At 43.2% G+C, this 17,972-nt stretch overlaps 1 protein-coding gene across 1 annotated transcript in view; it reads left to right on the forward strand.

Moving 5' to 3' along the window:
- Positions 1–16,694, forward strand: part of TRIM33 (tripartite motif containing 33) — a 39,286-nt gene extending 22,592 nt beyond the window's left edge. Inside the window, exons 9-20 of the mRNA XM_032132874.1 lie at positions 891–1,135; positions 1,372–1,536; positions 2,362–2,562; positions 4,537–4,669; positions 5,667–5,730; positions 6,025–6,184; positions 6,876–7,222; positions 7,693–7,816; positions 8,791–8,865; positions 9,756–9,908; positions 11,599–11,649; positions 11,732–16,694. Coding sequence (XP_031988765.1) covers positions 891–1,135; positions 1,372–1,536; positions 2,362–2,562; positions 4,537–4,669; positions 5,667–5,730; positions 6,025–6,184; positions 6,876–7,222; positions 7,693–7,816; positions 8,791–8,865; positions 9,756–9,908; positions 11,599–11,649; positions 11,732–11,944 — 1,931 coding nt within the window. The 3' untranslated portion in view covers positions 11,945–16,694. The remainder of the gene's footprint in view (positions 1–890; positions 1,136–1,371; positions 1,537–2,361; positions 2,563–4,536; positions 4,670–5,666; positions 5,731–6,024; positions 6,185–6,875; positions 7,223–7,692; positions 7,817–8,790; positions 8,866–9,755; positions 9,909–11,598; positions 11,650–11,731) is intronic.
- The last annotated feature ends 1,278 nt before the right edge of the window (positions 16,695–17,972 follow it).

Here is a 17,972-nt window from a genome sequence, read left to right on the forward strand (position 1 = left end):
CTATTTCCAGTATATTAAATATAATCACTCAGACTTTGCAAAGTACAAGTTTTGAATGAGAGAAGAGGGGAGAGCCCAGTGAGACAGAGGTACCTGGTAGCACCTGCTTAATTTGTGAACTTCTCTGTTGGATAAAAATCTCATAGAAAATCTGATTAAAATACCAGCTTTTGTGTGTACTTGCTTCTTGCTCTGAGTCCACCATCCAGGTTGGGGTGTTCCCATCTTCAGTCAGGGATGTTTATTCTCTGGGACAGACAGGACACAGAAAGGAAACTCAACCTTAATAAAAAGGGACATGCAGATTCCAGTGAGTACACATTTACACATTCACAGTCAAAAACCAACATTTTGCCTTTTCCACATAAAAATAGGACAGGAGTTATCTAGAGAGGCAGCATGGTCCATCACGTTGGAGCAGGACAGGCCTTGCTTGTAGCAGTGTTTTGTGTCATGTTTGTAGAACCTGTTCTATGTCACTCAGTGGTGGGACACTCTCCACTGTCCCCCAGATATCTCTTTCCAGGCTTTGCTTCTTTAGGCATAGAAACTTTATGCTCAACATGTTTGTTTTTTGTTTTATTTCTCATTTTGTCCATTTCTTGTGAACACAGAGAAGTAATTCCTGTCTGTTGTGGCTTTTAAGATGTGCAGTTCCAGTTCTTTCACTCTTCCCTCACAGATCATGGTTTTAATTTTGTGGTTAGTTCTTGTAGTCTGAGTTCTCTTTTTGCTTTACTCATGTATGGTTATTGAAGACTTAGAGAGGAAATTTCAAGCTAAAATTGCTCTGAGGAAGCTGCATTAGAAACATCCGAATATTCCACAAATACCAACCTTTGGAGGATGATGAGATCTAACTGTTGATTGGTTCTTTTGGGTTTTTTTAGGTAACCTGGTCATTGAAAATAAACCAACCCCTAGTTATACTCCCAATGTAGTGGTTGGGCAGACTCCTCCAGGAACAAACCACATCAACAAAGCTCCAGGACAAATCAATCTGGCCCAGCTTCGACTCCAGCACATGCAGCAGCAAGTGTATGCCCAAAAACACCAGCAGCTGCAGCAGATGAGGATGGCCCAGCCATCTGCATCCGTGCCCAGGCAGAGCAGCCCCCAAGTCCTGCAGCAGCAGGTGAGTCCCTTACATGTTCTTATTTCACCTTCTACCATAACACTGAGATTTAAAATTGCCCTGTCAAATCTAAACTTGCAAAGCAATTTATAAACTAAAATCTTTTGAGATTTGAGATACTTTAATGTGACAGCTATTGGCTTTGCTTGATGTTATGTTACTACTACTGTGGAAAGAGATGGGCTTCTTTTCTCCATGTTAAAAGCACAAATTTTAAAAAACACAAACCCTTGCAGCCTCCCAGGTTGATCAGCATGCAGACCATGCAGAGGGGTAACATGAACTGTGGGGCTTTCCAAGCACATCAGATGAGAATGGCTCAGAATGCTGCTCGTATACCAGGAATCCCACGCCACAATGGACCTCAATACTCCATGATGCAACCTCACCTTCAAAGACAAGTATATCCTGTGTACACGCTTCATTTGTGCCATTGTGCCAGACTTTCATTCCAGTAGATGGTACCTCCAGCTGTAAATGTGTTTATCTGTTCCCCTGTAGCTCACAGCTACACACATTTATATGCTTCTATTCCATGTTGCATTACTGTGCTGTGACAGTTTTGCTGAACCTAAGGAAATTCAAACCTTAGGGGTGAAAATGAAATCTAATGTTTGTATTGCAGTTTAGTTCTGGGAAGCAAAACGTTCCCTTTTGCACTTTTCAGTGGCATTCAGCTGAAAAGAATATTCAGAGGTTTATTAGAGAATAGTGAGGAGTAGTGAAGTTCAAAGTGATGTAGTTGAGGGGTTTTGATTGAATCAACTGCTGAAGTGTTTAAATTCACACCTGAAGCATGGATGCAGAGCTCTGCGTGCCATTAAGAATAAAAATCCTTGACAATGAACGTTAACATGACTGAAATACCAAAAGTGACTTTATATTACTCGAAACAGTTCCTTTTATCTTAAAAAAAAAAATTAGGCAGACATGTAAACTCTAAAGCTATCTTTGGAGGAAGGAATTGCTTTAAGAAAATACAGCTATATACGAAACAATTTGGTGCAAGAAGTGCTGTCTGTTTAATACCTAGCCACATACAGTATTTTTTCCTTTCCAAGTGAAGAAGAGTAGCAGCTGCTCTGCCCTCAGTGCTGGCAGGTGCTGGGATAGCTGTGAGTGTGTGTTTTGCCCCGCTTGGGTTGAGGTCTCTCCCCAGGGCAGTGTTGCAGTGTGAGCTGTGCTGCCCGGCCCGGTGACCCAGCCTGGTGTCTCTGTCTCCCCAGCACTCCAACCCTGGCCACGCGGGGCCCTTCCCGGTGGTTTCCGTGCACAACACCACCATCAACCCCACCAGCCCCACCACGGCCACCATGGCCAGCGCCAACCGCGGCCCCACCAGCCCGTCCGTGTCGGCCATCGAGCTCATCCCGTCCGTCACCAACCCAGAGAACCTGCCCTCCCTGCCAGACATCCCTCCCATCCAGGTCAGTCTGCTTCCCTTTCTCTGGGGTTTTTTTTTTTGTTTTGGTGCCAGAAGCTCTCTGAGGAATGGTGGGATTATCATTTAAAGTTGGAGAATTGAAAGTCTTCAGCCCTTCTCTTAGGCATACAACTGTTTTCTCCATATAGGCCTGAGCTGCTCCACCTGTTAACCTTTAGATTAATCAGTATTTAATACGTGTCCTATAGTAAAATTGAGACTTTAAGTACTGTGATCACTTCCTTTCTTCCACAAGACCATCCTAGGAGAAGGTATCAGTGGAATAATTAAAAATGGTGTATTTTGAGTGCCCTGAATGGTGATTTATTCAGGGTTAAAATTGCCTGGAGTTTCTCTCTGATGTTCCTAGAAGAAACGGGAAGCACAGAGGGGACATGTCCCATTAGTCCCACAGAGAGGGGACACAAGCTGAGGTAGATTTTGAAGTCGAGCTCATTTGGAGACGTGAAAAGCACAATTTAATGTACACATGGAAGCAAAGAAAGTAAAAGTAATTTAAAACTGCAGGAGTGTTTGGAAGGGGAGGAGGATGACGGCTTCATCCTGAGAACAGAACCTTTGCATTGAAATGCCTGTGTAAAATACAGTTTTGGTCATGATACAGGAAACACAAGTAAATTTCATCCAAGATGGTCTGCTGGAATAGCAGCTGCAACTTTGCAACTCTTAAGTGTTCAGGGCTTGTATGTTCAGTGTTCTCAGGAGGCTGCAGGTCATATGCTGATGTGAGAATGGTGGGGAAGGAGGAATCCCATCTCAGTGTGAGCAATCTGCAGTGCTGAGGCTTTAGAACAAAACACCAAAGGGAGTGTGAGTGGTTGTGGCTGATTCAGCTGTGAGTGTGTGAAGCTCATCAGACACCAAGTTAGAAATTGTGGGATAGTCCAAAGCATTACCATGCAACTTCCAGGTGCACTGAAAATGCAGAATTCTGTTCAGATACTTTTTTTTATACCTGTTCCTGTAATAGCTGTCATGGATTAGTTGGATTTAGTGGATAGGAAGTGTTAGTCCTTCATGCTGCTGGCACAGTCATTAAAACTGCTGCTGTGCATGCAGGGACAGTGCAAAATGACATCGATTCAGGTCAGAGAAGTATGGTTGAAGCCCACCTTTTAATGCCAAAAACCCATCTTTTTGTAGCATGGATCACAAAAGAGAAATTACATGGTTGGCCCATCGGTCAACCACCTACCAAGGTGATAGGCTAGGAGATATAACCACCCATTTCAAAATATTATTCCCCGTAAACTAAAACAATTCCACTACGTTCTCACAACAGCCCTGCACCTGCACATGTTTACCAGCTAGCAAACCATCAGACAGCTGGCTTGTGTGAGAACGGAGACTTTCTCATGAGACAGTAAAAAGTGGAGAATTTTTTCTCTGCCAGCCTCCTCAGCATCTACAAAAACCCACTTGGAATGCAGTGTGTTTCAAACACGTTATTGCAGTTCTGTTGTCTTGCAGTTCATGGCTTTAGGCAGCAGGGTCCCTGTTTCCTTGGGTTTAACAGGTACTAAAATCTGTGTGGAAAGTGAGTGGCAGATTTCCCATCACATTAAGGAAAAACAAGATTATGGCTTCCCTTAATATCTAATTACGGAATAACTTTTGCAACCTCAGTAATCTGGTAGTTCATGAGTAACACCATGTGTGTGGCTGACACACTGAGCAGCTGGGAACCAGAAAGTTTGCAATGACCTTGAGTAAGTGCAGCCTAGGACCATGCTGGAAAAACTCAGATTTAGGAGCTTTTGAAAAATGTTACTTGAAGTTCCTGGTTTGAAGGCCTGATCTCTGTATGGAGCTGATAAAAATATTTGCTGATGTCCTGAATCTTTGAAGGGAGAGTGAACAATTCCAGTAAAGATACTGATCACAATTTGAAGGTGTGGAGCTGTTACAAAAGTTGAATTAGACCTCTCTGACTCAGATTTTTGTTTTTCCTTCTTAGCTGGAAGATGCTGGTTCCAGTAGTTTAGATAATCTGCTGAGTAGATACATCACAGGCAGCCACCTCCCCCCACAGCCTACAAGCACCATGAATCCCTCCCCAGGACCTTCAGCTCTATCTCCAGGGTCATCAGGTAAATCTGATGGGTTTTTCTAGAGATTCCAGAAAGTGATGGGTATTTCTGGTATTTAAGTTGAAAACAATTGCCTAGCATTTCCTGCCAGAAGGGAAGTGATGTTTTATTGAAAACTTGTTTTGCTCAGGAATAGATTCTTCTGGAAATTTAAATTTTACCCTCCTTCAGAAATGTCTTTATAGTAATATAAACTGCCAGCACAGCAATGCCGTGTTCCAGATCCATGTAGAGACACTGTCAGGCTCATTCTCAGTATAACCAATTAATGGTAGAGCTTTCCTTACGCATGTGAACAAATTAAGTCACCAGTACCTAATTTTGAGTTATTTAAACATTGAAAATGTCTATTTCTGTAAGTGAGAAGATATTTCAGTCAATAGGAAGAAATCCTTCCCTGTCAGGGTGGGGAGGCCCTGGCACAGGGTGCCCAGAGAAGCTGTGGCTGCCCCTGGATCCCTAGAAGTGTCCAAGGCCAGGTTGGATGGGGCTGGGAGCACCCTGGGACAGTGGGAGGTGTCCCTGCCCATGGCAGGGGTGGAACTGGATGATCTTCAATGTCCCTTCCCACCCAAACCATTCTGGGACTTGATGTTTCTCTTGGTTTTCTCCTCGGGACTTTTAAGATCCTGTGAATGAATGGGTGCAGCAGTGGGGCTTCCTGTATTTCTCCAAACCTGCATGTAAACCATGCAGAGGCTGCTTTTTTGACTTTGTTGGTGGTTCTCAATGCATAAAATTTGAGGATGTAATGGGCTGAAGGCTTTAGCACGGTTTGGATGAGGTGAAATAATTACTGGCATTCCAAGAACCGTGTGTTGTGACTTTTTTATTAAATGTGATGTGCTAGACTTTGTTGTGATCAAAAGACCAAGAGAACAGCTGACTTAGGTGACTTATTAAATTAGGATACTCCTGCAGCACTTCTGGGGTTACTCAGCACTAGTCAGTGAATGTAATCTTGTACCAAATCAGTTTCTGTGCTGCTTCATTGCAGGTTTATCCAACTCCCACACTCCTGTGAGGCCTCCCAGCACCTCCAGCACAGGCAGCAGAGGAAGGTGAGTGTCACATTAACACTGTCAGGCTAAAAAAGATCAGACATGAAGAATTCAGAAACAGAACTGGCAATTGGCACTTGTGCTTTGACATAACTGTGACCCAGGAATGGAAGAATGCTTACATGAAGATTTATATTTTTAATTTCTTTTCCTGCACTATGATTCTCCTCTGTCTTGTAAACTGGAGCTGTTGTAAATGCTCTGACACCCTTTGTCTTTCATTTGGGAAAGAGTTACCTGAATTTCTCCGCCCTGATGATTTATCCTCTTATTTATGTGCTGATGTCTTTCCAGCTGTGGCTCCTCGGGGAGAACTGCTGACAAAACTGGCATCAACTTCAAGGCTGACCAAGTGAAAGTAAAGCAAGAACCAGGCACAGAGGAAGAGATCTGCAGTTTCTCAGGAACAGTAAAGCAGGAAAAAACAGAGGATGGCAGGAGGAGTGCTTGCATGGTAAAGTTAGTTTATGCCCAGTGTGTTGTGGTTTTCCTGGCAGCATGTTTAAGAATTTGGAAAGAAAAAAAAAAGCAATTTTACTCTAAAGTTTCATTCTAGGAGGTATTTTCTCCCTGGCAATGCTCTGCCAGGCACAGGGTGGTCTGTAATGTAAATTTTATTGTTAATTATTAAAATGAAGTGTAATACAGTGTATTTGCTGCTTTTAGTCCCTAATTAATAAAAGCTGTGAGCCACCCATTGATAATGGACATTCCCACTGAGGTAATTGCATTCAGAAATCCTCCAGTCAGTCAAAAGTTCTTAGGCCAATGTATAAATCAAATAATTAGCAAATGAGTATTTTTCAGTGTTTCCCAGCTATGCTTGATTGAACAGGATTGGGTACAGGGTGGTGGAGTTGAGGATTTTTCCTAATGACAATGAAGTTGTCATTAACAGCTTTTAATAACTTACCAGTGTGTTTGGCTCGTTACATCAGAAGAAATGAGTGTGTTCTTCAAAGAAAGGACATGTGAAAAAGTAGTTTTCAATACTGTATGCAACTCAGCTCTTCCTAATGATTTCCTTTTGTTTTTGGGATATGAGTATGGTATCTGAATGGTGGGAGGCTTTTGAATTCCGGCACAAGCAGAAAGATGCTGGTGTAAAATCGACTCTGATTTTCTGTGTGCTACTTCCACTCCAGCTCAGCAGCCCTGAGAGCAGCTTGACACCACCACTGTCCACTAACTTACACCTGGAGAGTGAACTGGAGGCGTTGGGAAGCCTGGAAAACCATGTGAAGACAGAGCCAGCAGATCTGAGTGAGAGCTGCAAACAGTCTGGGCACAGCCTGGTGAACGGGAAATCGCCCGTGCGGAGCCTCATGCACCGCTCAGCTCGAGTGGGGGGAGAAGGGAACAACAAGGATGACGACCCCAACGAGGACTGGTGTGCTGTGTGCCAGAACGGGGGGGACCTGCTGTGCTGTGAGAAGTGCCCCAAGGTGTTCCACCTCACCTGCCACGTCCCAACACTCCTCAGCTTCCCCAGGTACCGGCAGCGGCGGTGCGGTGTGGGCTGAGATTGTGGATGGAACCCAAACTGGTGTTTCCTCCAAAATCAGCTCGTTCTGGGTGATTCCTTCAAGTACAAAAGTATGACATTTTCAAGGCCTTGCCTAAATTGTTTGTGTGTAGCTGGTCAGTGTTTATCTGATAACAGAATCCCGTTCTGTTTATCTGTTTGGGTGAAGTCTCACAATGTGATTCTGTTGTGTAAAGTTCGTTTTAAGGCAAGGTGAAAAAGGTGTTATAAAGTATTAAAACATGATCTGAGGGCAGGAAAAATGGCGTTGACTGGCAGAGTTATTGGGAGCATTAAGAGTTATTCCTTAGCTTTGAGTATCCAGGTCTTTACTGTGGTAGAATGTGAATGTGTAAGAGTGAGTAAAAGCTCTTTGTAGCCATCACTGATGAGAATTTATCCCTGGATGTCTGGAATAATTGTGGTTTTCTCTTTAGTGGAGAGTGGATATGTACATTCTGCAGAGACCTGAGCAAACCTGAAGTAGAATATGATTGTGACAATTCCCAGCACAGCAAGAAGGGGAAGACAGCACAAGGCCTGAGTCCTGTGGACCAAAGGGTGGGTCTCAAACCTGCAGGAATCTGCTTCCCAGGAAAAAGTACTTTCTCACATCAGCTACCCCCCACTGTCTGGAGATGGTTTTGCTTTGGCTGAGGCAAATTAAATGTAGTTATGGCTTTGCAAAACAACCCAAAATGATTAATGAGATTTTTCCTGCTGTGGCCATATCTGCAGGTGTTGGTGACTGTGGGAGTGCCCCAGTGCATTGGGACTGTCATCACTTAGTAGCTAAAATTTAGCATTAACACATATTCTGTATTTAAAGGCATCATTTAACATGCACTGAATTAAAAGTCCTTTGCATTTAGCATCGATGTCACCTTCATAAAATAGTTTTGTGAGTTTGGTGTGTTTAAGTGCATTCTGTGAGAGGTGCTGGGAGTATTCAGGTGCATTCCTGGGGAATTGTAATGACCTTGACAATCAGAATTAATTTTAGCTTTATCAGTCAGCCTCTGCGTAGTGTTAAGAGTATTATTGAATCAAATTCCTCTAAAGGAATTACAAGCAAAGCAAAGAAAAATATTTCAACAGGGAATTGATAGAAACACTCTGGCTTTGCTTTCAGATTGTTCAATTTTGTCTTGTGGGGAAGAGAAAAGTCTGCAGCTCAGTCCTTTCCTGTTCCATGTGGTTGTGATTGGACAAAATCAGTAAAAGTGGTTGTAGTTGGTATTTTATTTTTTAATTTGCAGTATATTAGCATGTCTCTCCATGCTTGACTTTAGCCCTAGGCTTTTGGTTAGGAGGGAGAAAACAAAGAGGAAATTTGTGAACAGTAAGAGGGGTTCTGCCTCTCAACCCTGCCCTCCTAAGAACTTTACCTTTTTAAATTAAGTTGAGGGGGTTGCATTTAAATTTTCTAGTACTAAGCTGTTAAAGTACAAGCCTATTTAAAGCAGGGGGATATGAATTTCTGGGCTAGGGATAAATTAACAGTATTAATCTGACCTTGTTTATTCCTTTATAAGAAATGTGAACGCCTCCTGCTTTACCTGTACTGCCACGAGCTGAGCATTGAGTTCCAAGAGCCAGTCCCAGCCTCGGTGAGTCTCCTCAAAAACAGCTTGTGATTTATATTTGGTATAACATCCCTGAGAGTCTGGAGCTGAATTTGGGAAGGAACTGACTGCTTTCACTAGAAGCACATCTCCCTTGATCAGTCTAAAAGTTCTGGCAGCCATCCAGCATTTCATGGGTCTGAGAGGGAAAGCAGCTGATCCTGGAGCTTCTCCAGGCAGTTGCTTCACTCCCAGTCTCAAAACCAGATATTTAAAAATACTTCCAATTAGCAGTTATTGAATTGGAACAAGATGTCTCAGGACACCCATGAAACTCAAAATGCTGTAGGAGGGCTTTTTGTTTCTTTTTGGACAAACTTTGGAATGAGAGGGAGGGAAGAAACTGCTTTGACTCTTCTGCTTTCAGCTGTAAAAGAAGTAACTGTAGTGAAAGGGTTTGGTGTGCTGTGAGAGACACTGCAGGTTAGAAAGAATCCCAGAGTTCCAGAGTGGTTTGGGTTGGAAAGGGCCTTAAAGCCCATCCAGTTCCACCCCTGCCGTGGGCAGGGACACCTCCCACTGTCCCAGGTTACTCCAAGCCCTGTCCAGCCTGGCCTTGGGCACTGCCAGGGATCCAGGGGCAGCCACAGCTGCTCTGGGCACCCTGTGCCAGGGCCTGCCCATCCTCACAGGGAAGGATTTCTCCCCAATATCCAATCTAATCTACCCTCCTTCAATTTAAAACCAATCCTCCTTGTCCTGTCACTCCATACCCTTATAAAGAGCTTTTTAAACAGCTTGAGGAAAGGAAATTGTTCTGCTTTGCTGAACATGCCTGAATTGTGTGATGAGATTAAGGGATTGATACCTTCAGTGTAGAAATTCAGCTGTGAACTCTGTCCATTCAGTGATAAATCACTGTTGGTTTTTTACAGATACCAAACTATTATAAAATTATAAAGAAACCAATGGATTTATCCACGGTGAAGAAGAAACTGCAGAAGAAGCATTCCCAACACTACCAGACCCCCGAGGACTTCGTGGCTGATGTCCGGTTGATCTTCAAGAACTGTGAAAGGTTTAATGAAGTATGTTAACTTCCAATCTCAACACCATTTTTCATTTTAGATGAAGATTTATTTCAACCTGGTTGTGCAGCTTCTCCAGTGAAAGGCTCTGCTTCCAGCTGTAACTTCTGCTTTTGGAGCAGATGCTGAATCAGACACTGAAAAACCAAATAAAACTCAAGGCAATTGCAGAATAACTTCTCATTTTTAGCTAAATTGGGAGAACAGAGGGAACTTCTAAAATGCATTCAGTGGTGTCTGTGAGTGAGGAGCAGGGTGACCTGGTTACTGTGCATTGAATTGATTGTAGAAGTGCTTAGGAAGTGCCATAAAGACAAGCAAAGAGTCCTTAATGGTGTCTCAAGCTGCCCAGGTGATTATTTTACACTCATGGAATGAGTAGAATCTGATGAGAAACTTCCTCTACTGAGGAGAAATGCCTTTCTGAAGATAATTCTGGTTTTAGTACCTCACACAGGCTGAATCCAGCAAAGCTTTGTGGCCATTGTGGCTTTTATTAACCTTCCTGCTTTAACTCCTGGGTAGTGGGGGTCTCACAAAAACCAGTTTCCAGTGGATAACTTGGCTATGGGGTCGTATTTTTTACTGATTTTGCAATGATCCCATCTGATAATGAAATATCTCTTACATGTGAAATGTGACTTGGGGAGATAAATGACCTGAGTGTTACTGTTAGTGGAGCAATGGAAAAAATAATCTGAATATCAAAAAAAAAAAAAAGATCATATTGTGCTGAAACAGAGCGGGAGCTAAGAGGGTTCCTGATCTCTGAGATGCTTTAAAGCAAGGATGACAAAAGGCATCACAGGGAGTGGCTTTCTTCTGACCTTAGAAATGTGTAAACCAGCCAATGTGTCTTATTTCTCTGTAAAATGCAACCTGAACTTGCAGTGTTTGGGCTGCATTTCTGGCCCTGTGCAGAAGGAAACTGAAGGAACTGCACAAAGCTACAATTAAAACCTCACTAGGAGAAATCAGGGTTAATAATGTGATGCTGGAAGTGCTCACAAGCATTTGGGACTTGGACAGCCCTGACTCCTTTATGTCCCTGCATTAGGGGAGGTTCATGAGCACTGGGGAAGGAGTTGTAATTGTGTGAACTTCTCAATCAAGGGAATTAATGAAGCATCCACTGTGGAGGGAAACATGCTGCAGCTCTTAGAGACCAGAGTAAAACAAAGGAGGAAGGATTGAGGGATGTGCTGATTTTTTCCTTGTTTTTTTAAAAAAAGAAAAAATGCGTTTCAGCTTGCCTGGCTCATGGCAAAAGTTGAGTCACTCTGACCTCTCACAGCAGCATCATGTCGAGTGCCTCTAAGCCAAATGCTTTTCCAAAGTAGAAATCCAAGTGGGGTAATCCCCAGGAAAGCAATCTCCTGGAGCACTTCCCTCCAAAGGAGACTTTCCCACAATCATGTCCAGGCAACTCAAATTTATTATGAAGAAAGCAGTCATGAGTAGAAAATGGCTGGGAGCCACTTACTTGTACAAAAGTTGTGTGTTCTGTTGAAGGTTTATTTACCACCTAAGACTGTTTTAAACCTGCTGCCTAAGTTTGGGAACTAAAGCTAACAAACCATAACAAACTGTGTTGTTGTTATGGCTGACTTTAGTCATCCAATCCTGTGCGATCTCGTAACTTTAGAAAGGATTATAATTTCATTTTTTTTGACTCTGGTATCCTTTTTAGATGATGAGAGTTGTTCAAGTTTATGCAGAAACACAAGAGATTAATTTGAAGGTAAGCGTTTCAGACCATGCACACTTGGTGAAGGGATGTGCATTTCCAACAGGTGAATATTCCTGTCTTCTTTCATCCACAGGCTGATTCAGAAGTAGCACAGGCAGGGAAGGCAGTTGCATTGTACTTTGAAGATAAACTTACAGAGATCTACTCAGACAGGACCTTCCAGCCTTTGCCTGAATTTGAGCAGGAAGAGGATGATGGTGAAATAACTGAGGACTCCGATGAAGATTTTATACAACCACGTAGAAAACGCCTAAAATCAGATGAGAGACCAGTGCATATAAAGTAATCTAATGATATGGACCTAAAATTTATTGTAAAAACTGTTATTTAAGTGTTCCTGGAATATTATCATGCCTACAGTGGCCATCTTGAAGAAGCTGATAGCTTTTTAAACAGTATTAGATAACAAACAACACTTGTACAGAAAAACATTCGCATCAAAAGGGGAAAAAAACTGTATTGTAAATTCTTGGTGGTTTGTATTTTTTTTTTTTCCTTGATTACTTGCGATATTCTTTCTTTTCCTGATGGAGGGGACACACTCACCCTGGTCTCACAGACAGAGGTGGAGGAATGTTGAAGAGAAGCAGATTTGACAGAGATGTTCCATGTACAGATAAGACTGTGTAGTGACACGTTCTGCAGGGCTGGACCAGTTCAGTGACTGTATCTTGCATTACACTGCAGTGTAAACTGTGAGCAGAGCTCCTGAAATCCCCTCTCTGTCCACTCAAGTGTGTGTTGGTCGTTGCTTTGATCATCCCATTGAAGCAGGATTGTGAATAACTGATCTTCTGTGTCGATCCAATTGTTGACATTTTGCTTTCTTTACTCCATTTTATGTATAGCAAAAGGAAAAAGAAAGAAAAATCATTAAACTGTTCTGAATTGGCGAGTGCAGGAATGTGAGTTTTTGGCAGATGAAAGGCTCAGCTCGTGGCTACAATCCCTTTCAGTAGGACAAGGTGTTTTTATTCAAGTCCTGTACCCAGAACATTTTAATGGCATCCATGGCAGAAGTCTCAGTGTTGTCATCTGTCCCCGACCCCCTGACGAGGCAGAATGTTCTCTCCAGTATTCATTCTCTAGTTTTCTGTACCTAAAATATAGACTGAAGAGGTAATAACTGGTTGGGGTGTTTTTCCAGTCTTCCTAAATATCAGTTTCTAATAGACCACTTGGCAAACAATAACCTATTAACTACCAAATGTGTAAAATTTCCTGTATTCACTTTGTCTTATTTGTAAATAGTGAATTGAGATTTCTTGCAGATCAGCAACATTTGCTGAACTGTTTTTAAGCTAATATGTATTCTTATTGATTGTTCCTATCAAGAAAAGATTTGTAATATATGCTATTTCTAACATTGCATTCATTTTGAGGTTCTGTCTTATTTTTCTTAGAGTACTTCTCAGAACTTTCTTCAGAAGCAGCTTGTGAGGGAAATGTGCAGAAAGATTGGAATCAGTCTGAGTTTGGGTTGCCTGTCCATCCATTGAACAAAGCACTTGCACAGGGTTTGGCCTTGAGTGGTTTCTGGTCAAAGAGTGAAATCAGAACAATTTCCCAATTCCCTCACTAACCCCTGAGGCACCTCTGCAGTGCCTTCCCTTGCACTGCCTCCATCCCAGCATTCCTGCTTAGAAATCACGGAATCACAAGGAGTTACAGCTTGAGAAGTTGTTTTCTTTACTGACACAAGTCAGACCTAGAAAGAATAAATACAATTTCTGGCCTTCATATTGATCTCGTTAAAGGAAGTTGAAGAATTCATGTAACCAATGAGCTCGAGAGGGCAGACTCTCAATTTGCCATAATTTGTGTGGATCCAGCAATCCTGTGGGAGATCCCTGGGGGTTTGGTGGACTCAGCAGAGCAATTCCTGTGACACTGTACACACTTTACCATCATGGTAAAGAGAAGTATTTTAGCACAATATCAAATGGAGAAATGCTCTCAGCAGTTTTTATGCAAATCACTGCAGATTTGGTTTCTTTTATAGGAACCAGGTCTGTGTACCTTGGGATTCTCCCTCTCTTGCAATAAATGAGGGGACTGAAGATGTTCATAACTCTCAGCTCACTTTACTCAAATGTTACACTTCAAACTCAAACTGGTTGGGGTTTTTTTTTCATTTCTCAGACATTAACAGTGCTGTTTTAAGTCTATTTTTTACCAGTTTGTATGTGAAAGGAAAAGGAATTCCACTTCAACGTATTAAATTGACAAAGAGCAGCAACTTTGCCCGTGGAAAGGCTGACGTGTGAATAGGACACTGGTAGTGACAAGGGATCATTTCATGGCTCTGTGTATTGCCTATTTATGCATTTCTAGTTTCTCAGCTTCATTTTGCAAAAGGAACATTATTAAAATTATCATGAAAATAAGATTCTGTGAACTCTCTTCACTCGGGGCTCCTGTTTTTATGGCGCTTCTGGTACCTTCAGGCCTCACCTTTTGAGCTGCTCCCTGGGCAGCAGCCGTGGATTGGATCCTGCAGAGACCCTGGGGCTGAGCCAGAGCATGGGATGGGCACGGGGGGATCCCAGCAGAGCACAGTGGGCAGTACTCGCCCAAAACCCTCCACGGAGGCTCGTGCCCCCCAGCTGCTGCAGGAACAGGACCCTCTGCTCCCCACCCAGACCCCAGAGCAGTTTCCAGTGTTTTGGGACAGCCTCTCCTTTGAGGTGGCCTCTCCAACCCTTCACTCCAGGTGGAAAACTTGTCCAGCTCGTGCTCAGCAGCTTCTGCACACCAGGAGTGAAGCTGAGCTGGACCCTGCTGAGCCCAGACCCTTGCACAGACCCCACTGAACCTCCAGAACTGCTCCTCCCGTCCAGTTCCCAGTGCTCAGTAGGATTATGTGGAATTTTGAATGTGTGCAAGAAATCTCAAGTGTTTCTTTTATGCGAGGAAACAAAACATTCTCTTCTTCTTCTTCCCTTTAATTTTTGAGCTCCCAAAGCAGCAATTCAGTGATTGTTTTGAAAGCAGCAAAGTTCTATTTGAAATAAATTGAAAGGGTAGATAAGCTCTGCTAATCCATTCCCTGATCCTGTAGTCTGGATGTTCATCACAGACCTGGGAAGGGTTTGCTCAGTGGAAACAATTTTTGGTGCCTCGCTGTTTGTAACTCATTCAGGAGCAAATTAATGGGTTTGTGTTAATGAGCCGCTAATTCTCTGGGCATCTTCTCCGTGCCAGCTGCTGGGTGTGCGCTGTGTGAGTGATTTTACCTGGGGAATCAGAGCACAGCTTCCGTCAGGAAATCCTGTAAAGTTGTGATCCCACGGGGTGGCAGGAGGAGTCTGGCACTTGGTGTAACTCTGCTCTCGTTTAAAATACTCCCAAAAATTTGTGTCTCCATTTTGGTTGAGAATTTTTTGTTGCCCCTGAAGTGTTAAGTTGATCCAAAGAAGGAAAAGGCAATTTGTTTTTGAAGTCAGAGTGCAAAGTGCCCAGTGTGAGCTGCTGGATGAGCTCAGCAGCCGTCCTGCCATGGAATTCCTGGTGATTAGCGGGAATTCAACAGCTAAACAGGCTCAGGGCTTTTATTTAGCTGTGCCCTGAGATTAAGTGGCCTAAAACACAATAAGGCAGAGTTATTATCCAAAACAATTATTATCCAACTTCTGCAAGCAGAAATGCTCAGTTAACTGGAGAGGTTGTTCCTCTGTGTGGGATGTCACTACTGTGACACTTCACTGTCACACACTTCATGCTGGATCAAACATTTCTTCAAGCCACTGGACAAGAAGTCCTTAAAATGAGCCCAAATTTCTGTTTTATCACCTGTTTTTGGCTGACCTGCAGAAGTTTAGGTTATTGCAGCAGTGTTTTGAAGCCGTGTGTGTGGTGTAGTGGGAATTGGCTTTTCCTTGTTTTTCTCACTCTCTTCCTCGGAAAAAGCAATAAAACTGCTTTGTCAGCTGCCTGTCAGCATGATGGGAATTCTTCCCTTTGGATAATGATTTTATAGGGAAGTTTGTATGCAAATCACCAAGCCTAGCTTTTAAAAATAAAGTGTGCAGCAGTTCCTGACAGTACAGAGTGTGGCATTTTATTTTAAAAAATTGGGGAAAGTCCCATCTTTTTTAAGAAGTAGATGTTTGAGCAAATAACGGAGGTACTTTTTTAAAATAAAAATGTAAATGCCACAGTTTACTTGGATGGCACATATGGATTGTATCCTTGGGTATGGTGATTTATTTTATCTTCTCAAAGTGTGTGTACAGTAACTCTTCCATCTGCTTCCACTTGGCTTATGGGGATCCTGCTTTCTGTGCTTTCTAATGTATCAGGACTGAAACAGCTTTCCAAAATTGTAGTTAATTTGGGAATCTTTATAATAAGTGGACTATAAAACGTATGAAATGCAGTTTTGGCCTTTTCTTTGTTGAGTGAAATCACAGCTCGAGGCTTCTGTCTTTAGGATTTATGGAATTTCTACAATGAGAGGTACTGAAATATTTTGTAAGCTGGACTTTGGCAGGATTCAGTGTGGAGTGAGCTCCCCTGGCACATTTGTGCCCACCTGCAATGGGGGATTTTTAGGCTCAGGACACCAGGACACATGTAAATAATCCTATACAGATTTGTGCAGTGCAAAGCTTGTTTTACATGTAAACATTCTCCTGGAAGGGTTAAATCATGGCATTCTTTGATTCTTCAGTTATTTCCTGCTTCCAGTGCTGGAACTGGCTCATTTTGCACATAATAAACTTGGCTCATCTTTTAATATGATTCTTCAAAACAAGCAAGTGCTGTTTCTGTGATATTGTATTATCTGAATCATCCTATTTAACTTTTTTTTTAAGAAGTTATAGTTTCTAATTGTTCTGCTCCTGTGTTATTTTGCTGGTGTGTAATTAAAAACCAGAATTTTTTCTTTCCTTGGTTATTTAATACTTTAGCTGCCTGTAAATATTTCTTGTTAAGTGCTCTGGAATGTGCTGTAGAAGTTGTATTCGCTCAGTTTAAAGCATTGTTTGGAACCCATTTTGGTTGGTTATTTCTATTAAATCAGAAAAATCATTCTTTCAATTTGAGTTTCTTTCTTGCACATCATCAGATACAGATTCACACCTGGCAGAAGACTTTCCTGACAACACCTGCAGTGTGGAAGTAGGGTGAAATTTGGGCTGCAGGAGCCCAGGTGAACTCAGCTGAGGCTGCAGAAAATGATTTGTCACGTTTATCTACACCTGGGCATGAAACACAAGGGTTTGGAGGTCTCTGTACCTTTTGCACGCAGTGAAAAAGCTGCACACCTGGAACTCTGCTGTGTTCCCTCGCCCTGGAGCTGCAGTTTGGTGCATGTGCCTTGAGCTGCTCCCCACCACTGACAAATCCATCTTTTTTTGAGGATGTTGCTGCTGGAGCAGTGTCCTGATGCTCCTGCTCAGAGCTAAAGACAGAACTGAGCTTTGCAGATTTTGGGCTGTGACCCAGCTCAGCTGCAGCTCTGCAGCTGGAAGTAGAACTTGTCTGGCTGGTTCTGGCAGGAGTCCTGAAATGATTGCAGCTCCCGGAGTTCCCCAGCTGAGCACAGACCTGTGAGAAGGAAGTGGAGTGACTTTGCACCTCAGCTAAAATTCCCTTGGAATAATTTTTCTGCAGCCAGTGAAGGAGAGCTCTGGTAACCTGGAGTGCCTCCCAGCTTGGGGGAGTGTCTGAACTTCCAAAACCCAGGTGAAGGCTCTGATCCAGGCAGCTCTGTTAGGTTCCAGTAGTTCCCTTCAGGCTGTGGCTCATAACAAACCCGAATTTTTCTCTCACTCTTTGTTTATTCTTTAAGTGGTGGTTTAGAGGCTCCTTGATGAGAGCTGTGTTCTAGGAAAAGGTTCAGCGAGCTTCACTGAAACTTCTGTTCTTGCTAAAGCAAAGAACACCTGCACTCGCTGCTGCACTTCTGGGCTCTGCTCCTGCAAGGAACAGGTGGTTTGCACCTAAATCGTTGCACTTTCAGCCCAAAAGCTGGTGGCACAACGTGGTGCTGGCTCTGCATGTGCTGGGCACGAGTGGATGGCTGAGTGCCCTGCTCAGCCTCCCGTGGAGCTGGCAGAGGGGCAGGGAGGAGGTTTTGGAGGGGGTTTTGTTTCTCTTTGCCAGGTGCTGCCTGGCTGTGTCCAGAGTGCTCCCAGCTCCACCAGCCCATCTGCTCCAGCCCTGCCAGCCCATCTGCTCCAGCTCTTTGGGTGGCTGGTGTTGGCCTTTGTGGCTGGACTGGCATCTGGCACTTGCAGCTCCTCTGTTTGACTCCGCTCAGTCCCTGGATTTCCTCCATAGGCTTGCTTCCATTTTTTTCCCTCTTA

This window comes from Corvus moneduloides, chromosome 24, assembly GCF_009650955.1.
Source record: "Corvus moneduloides isolate bCorMon1 chromosome 24, bCorMon1.pri, whole genome shotgun sequence".
NCBI lineage: Eukaryota > Metazoa > Chordata > Aves > Passeriformes > Corvidae > Corvus > Corvus moneduloides.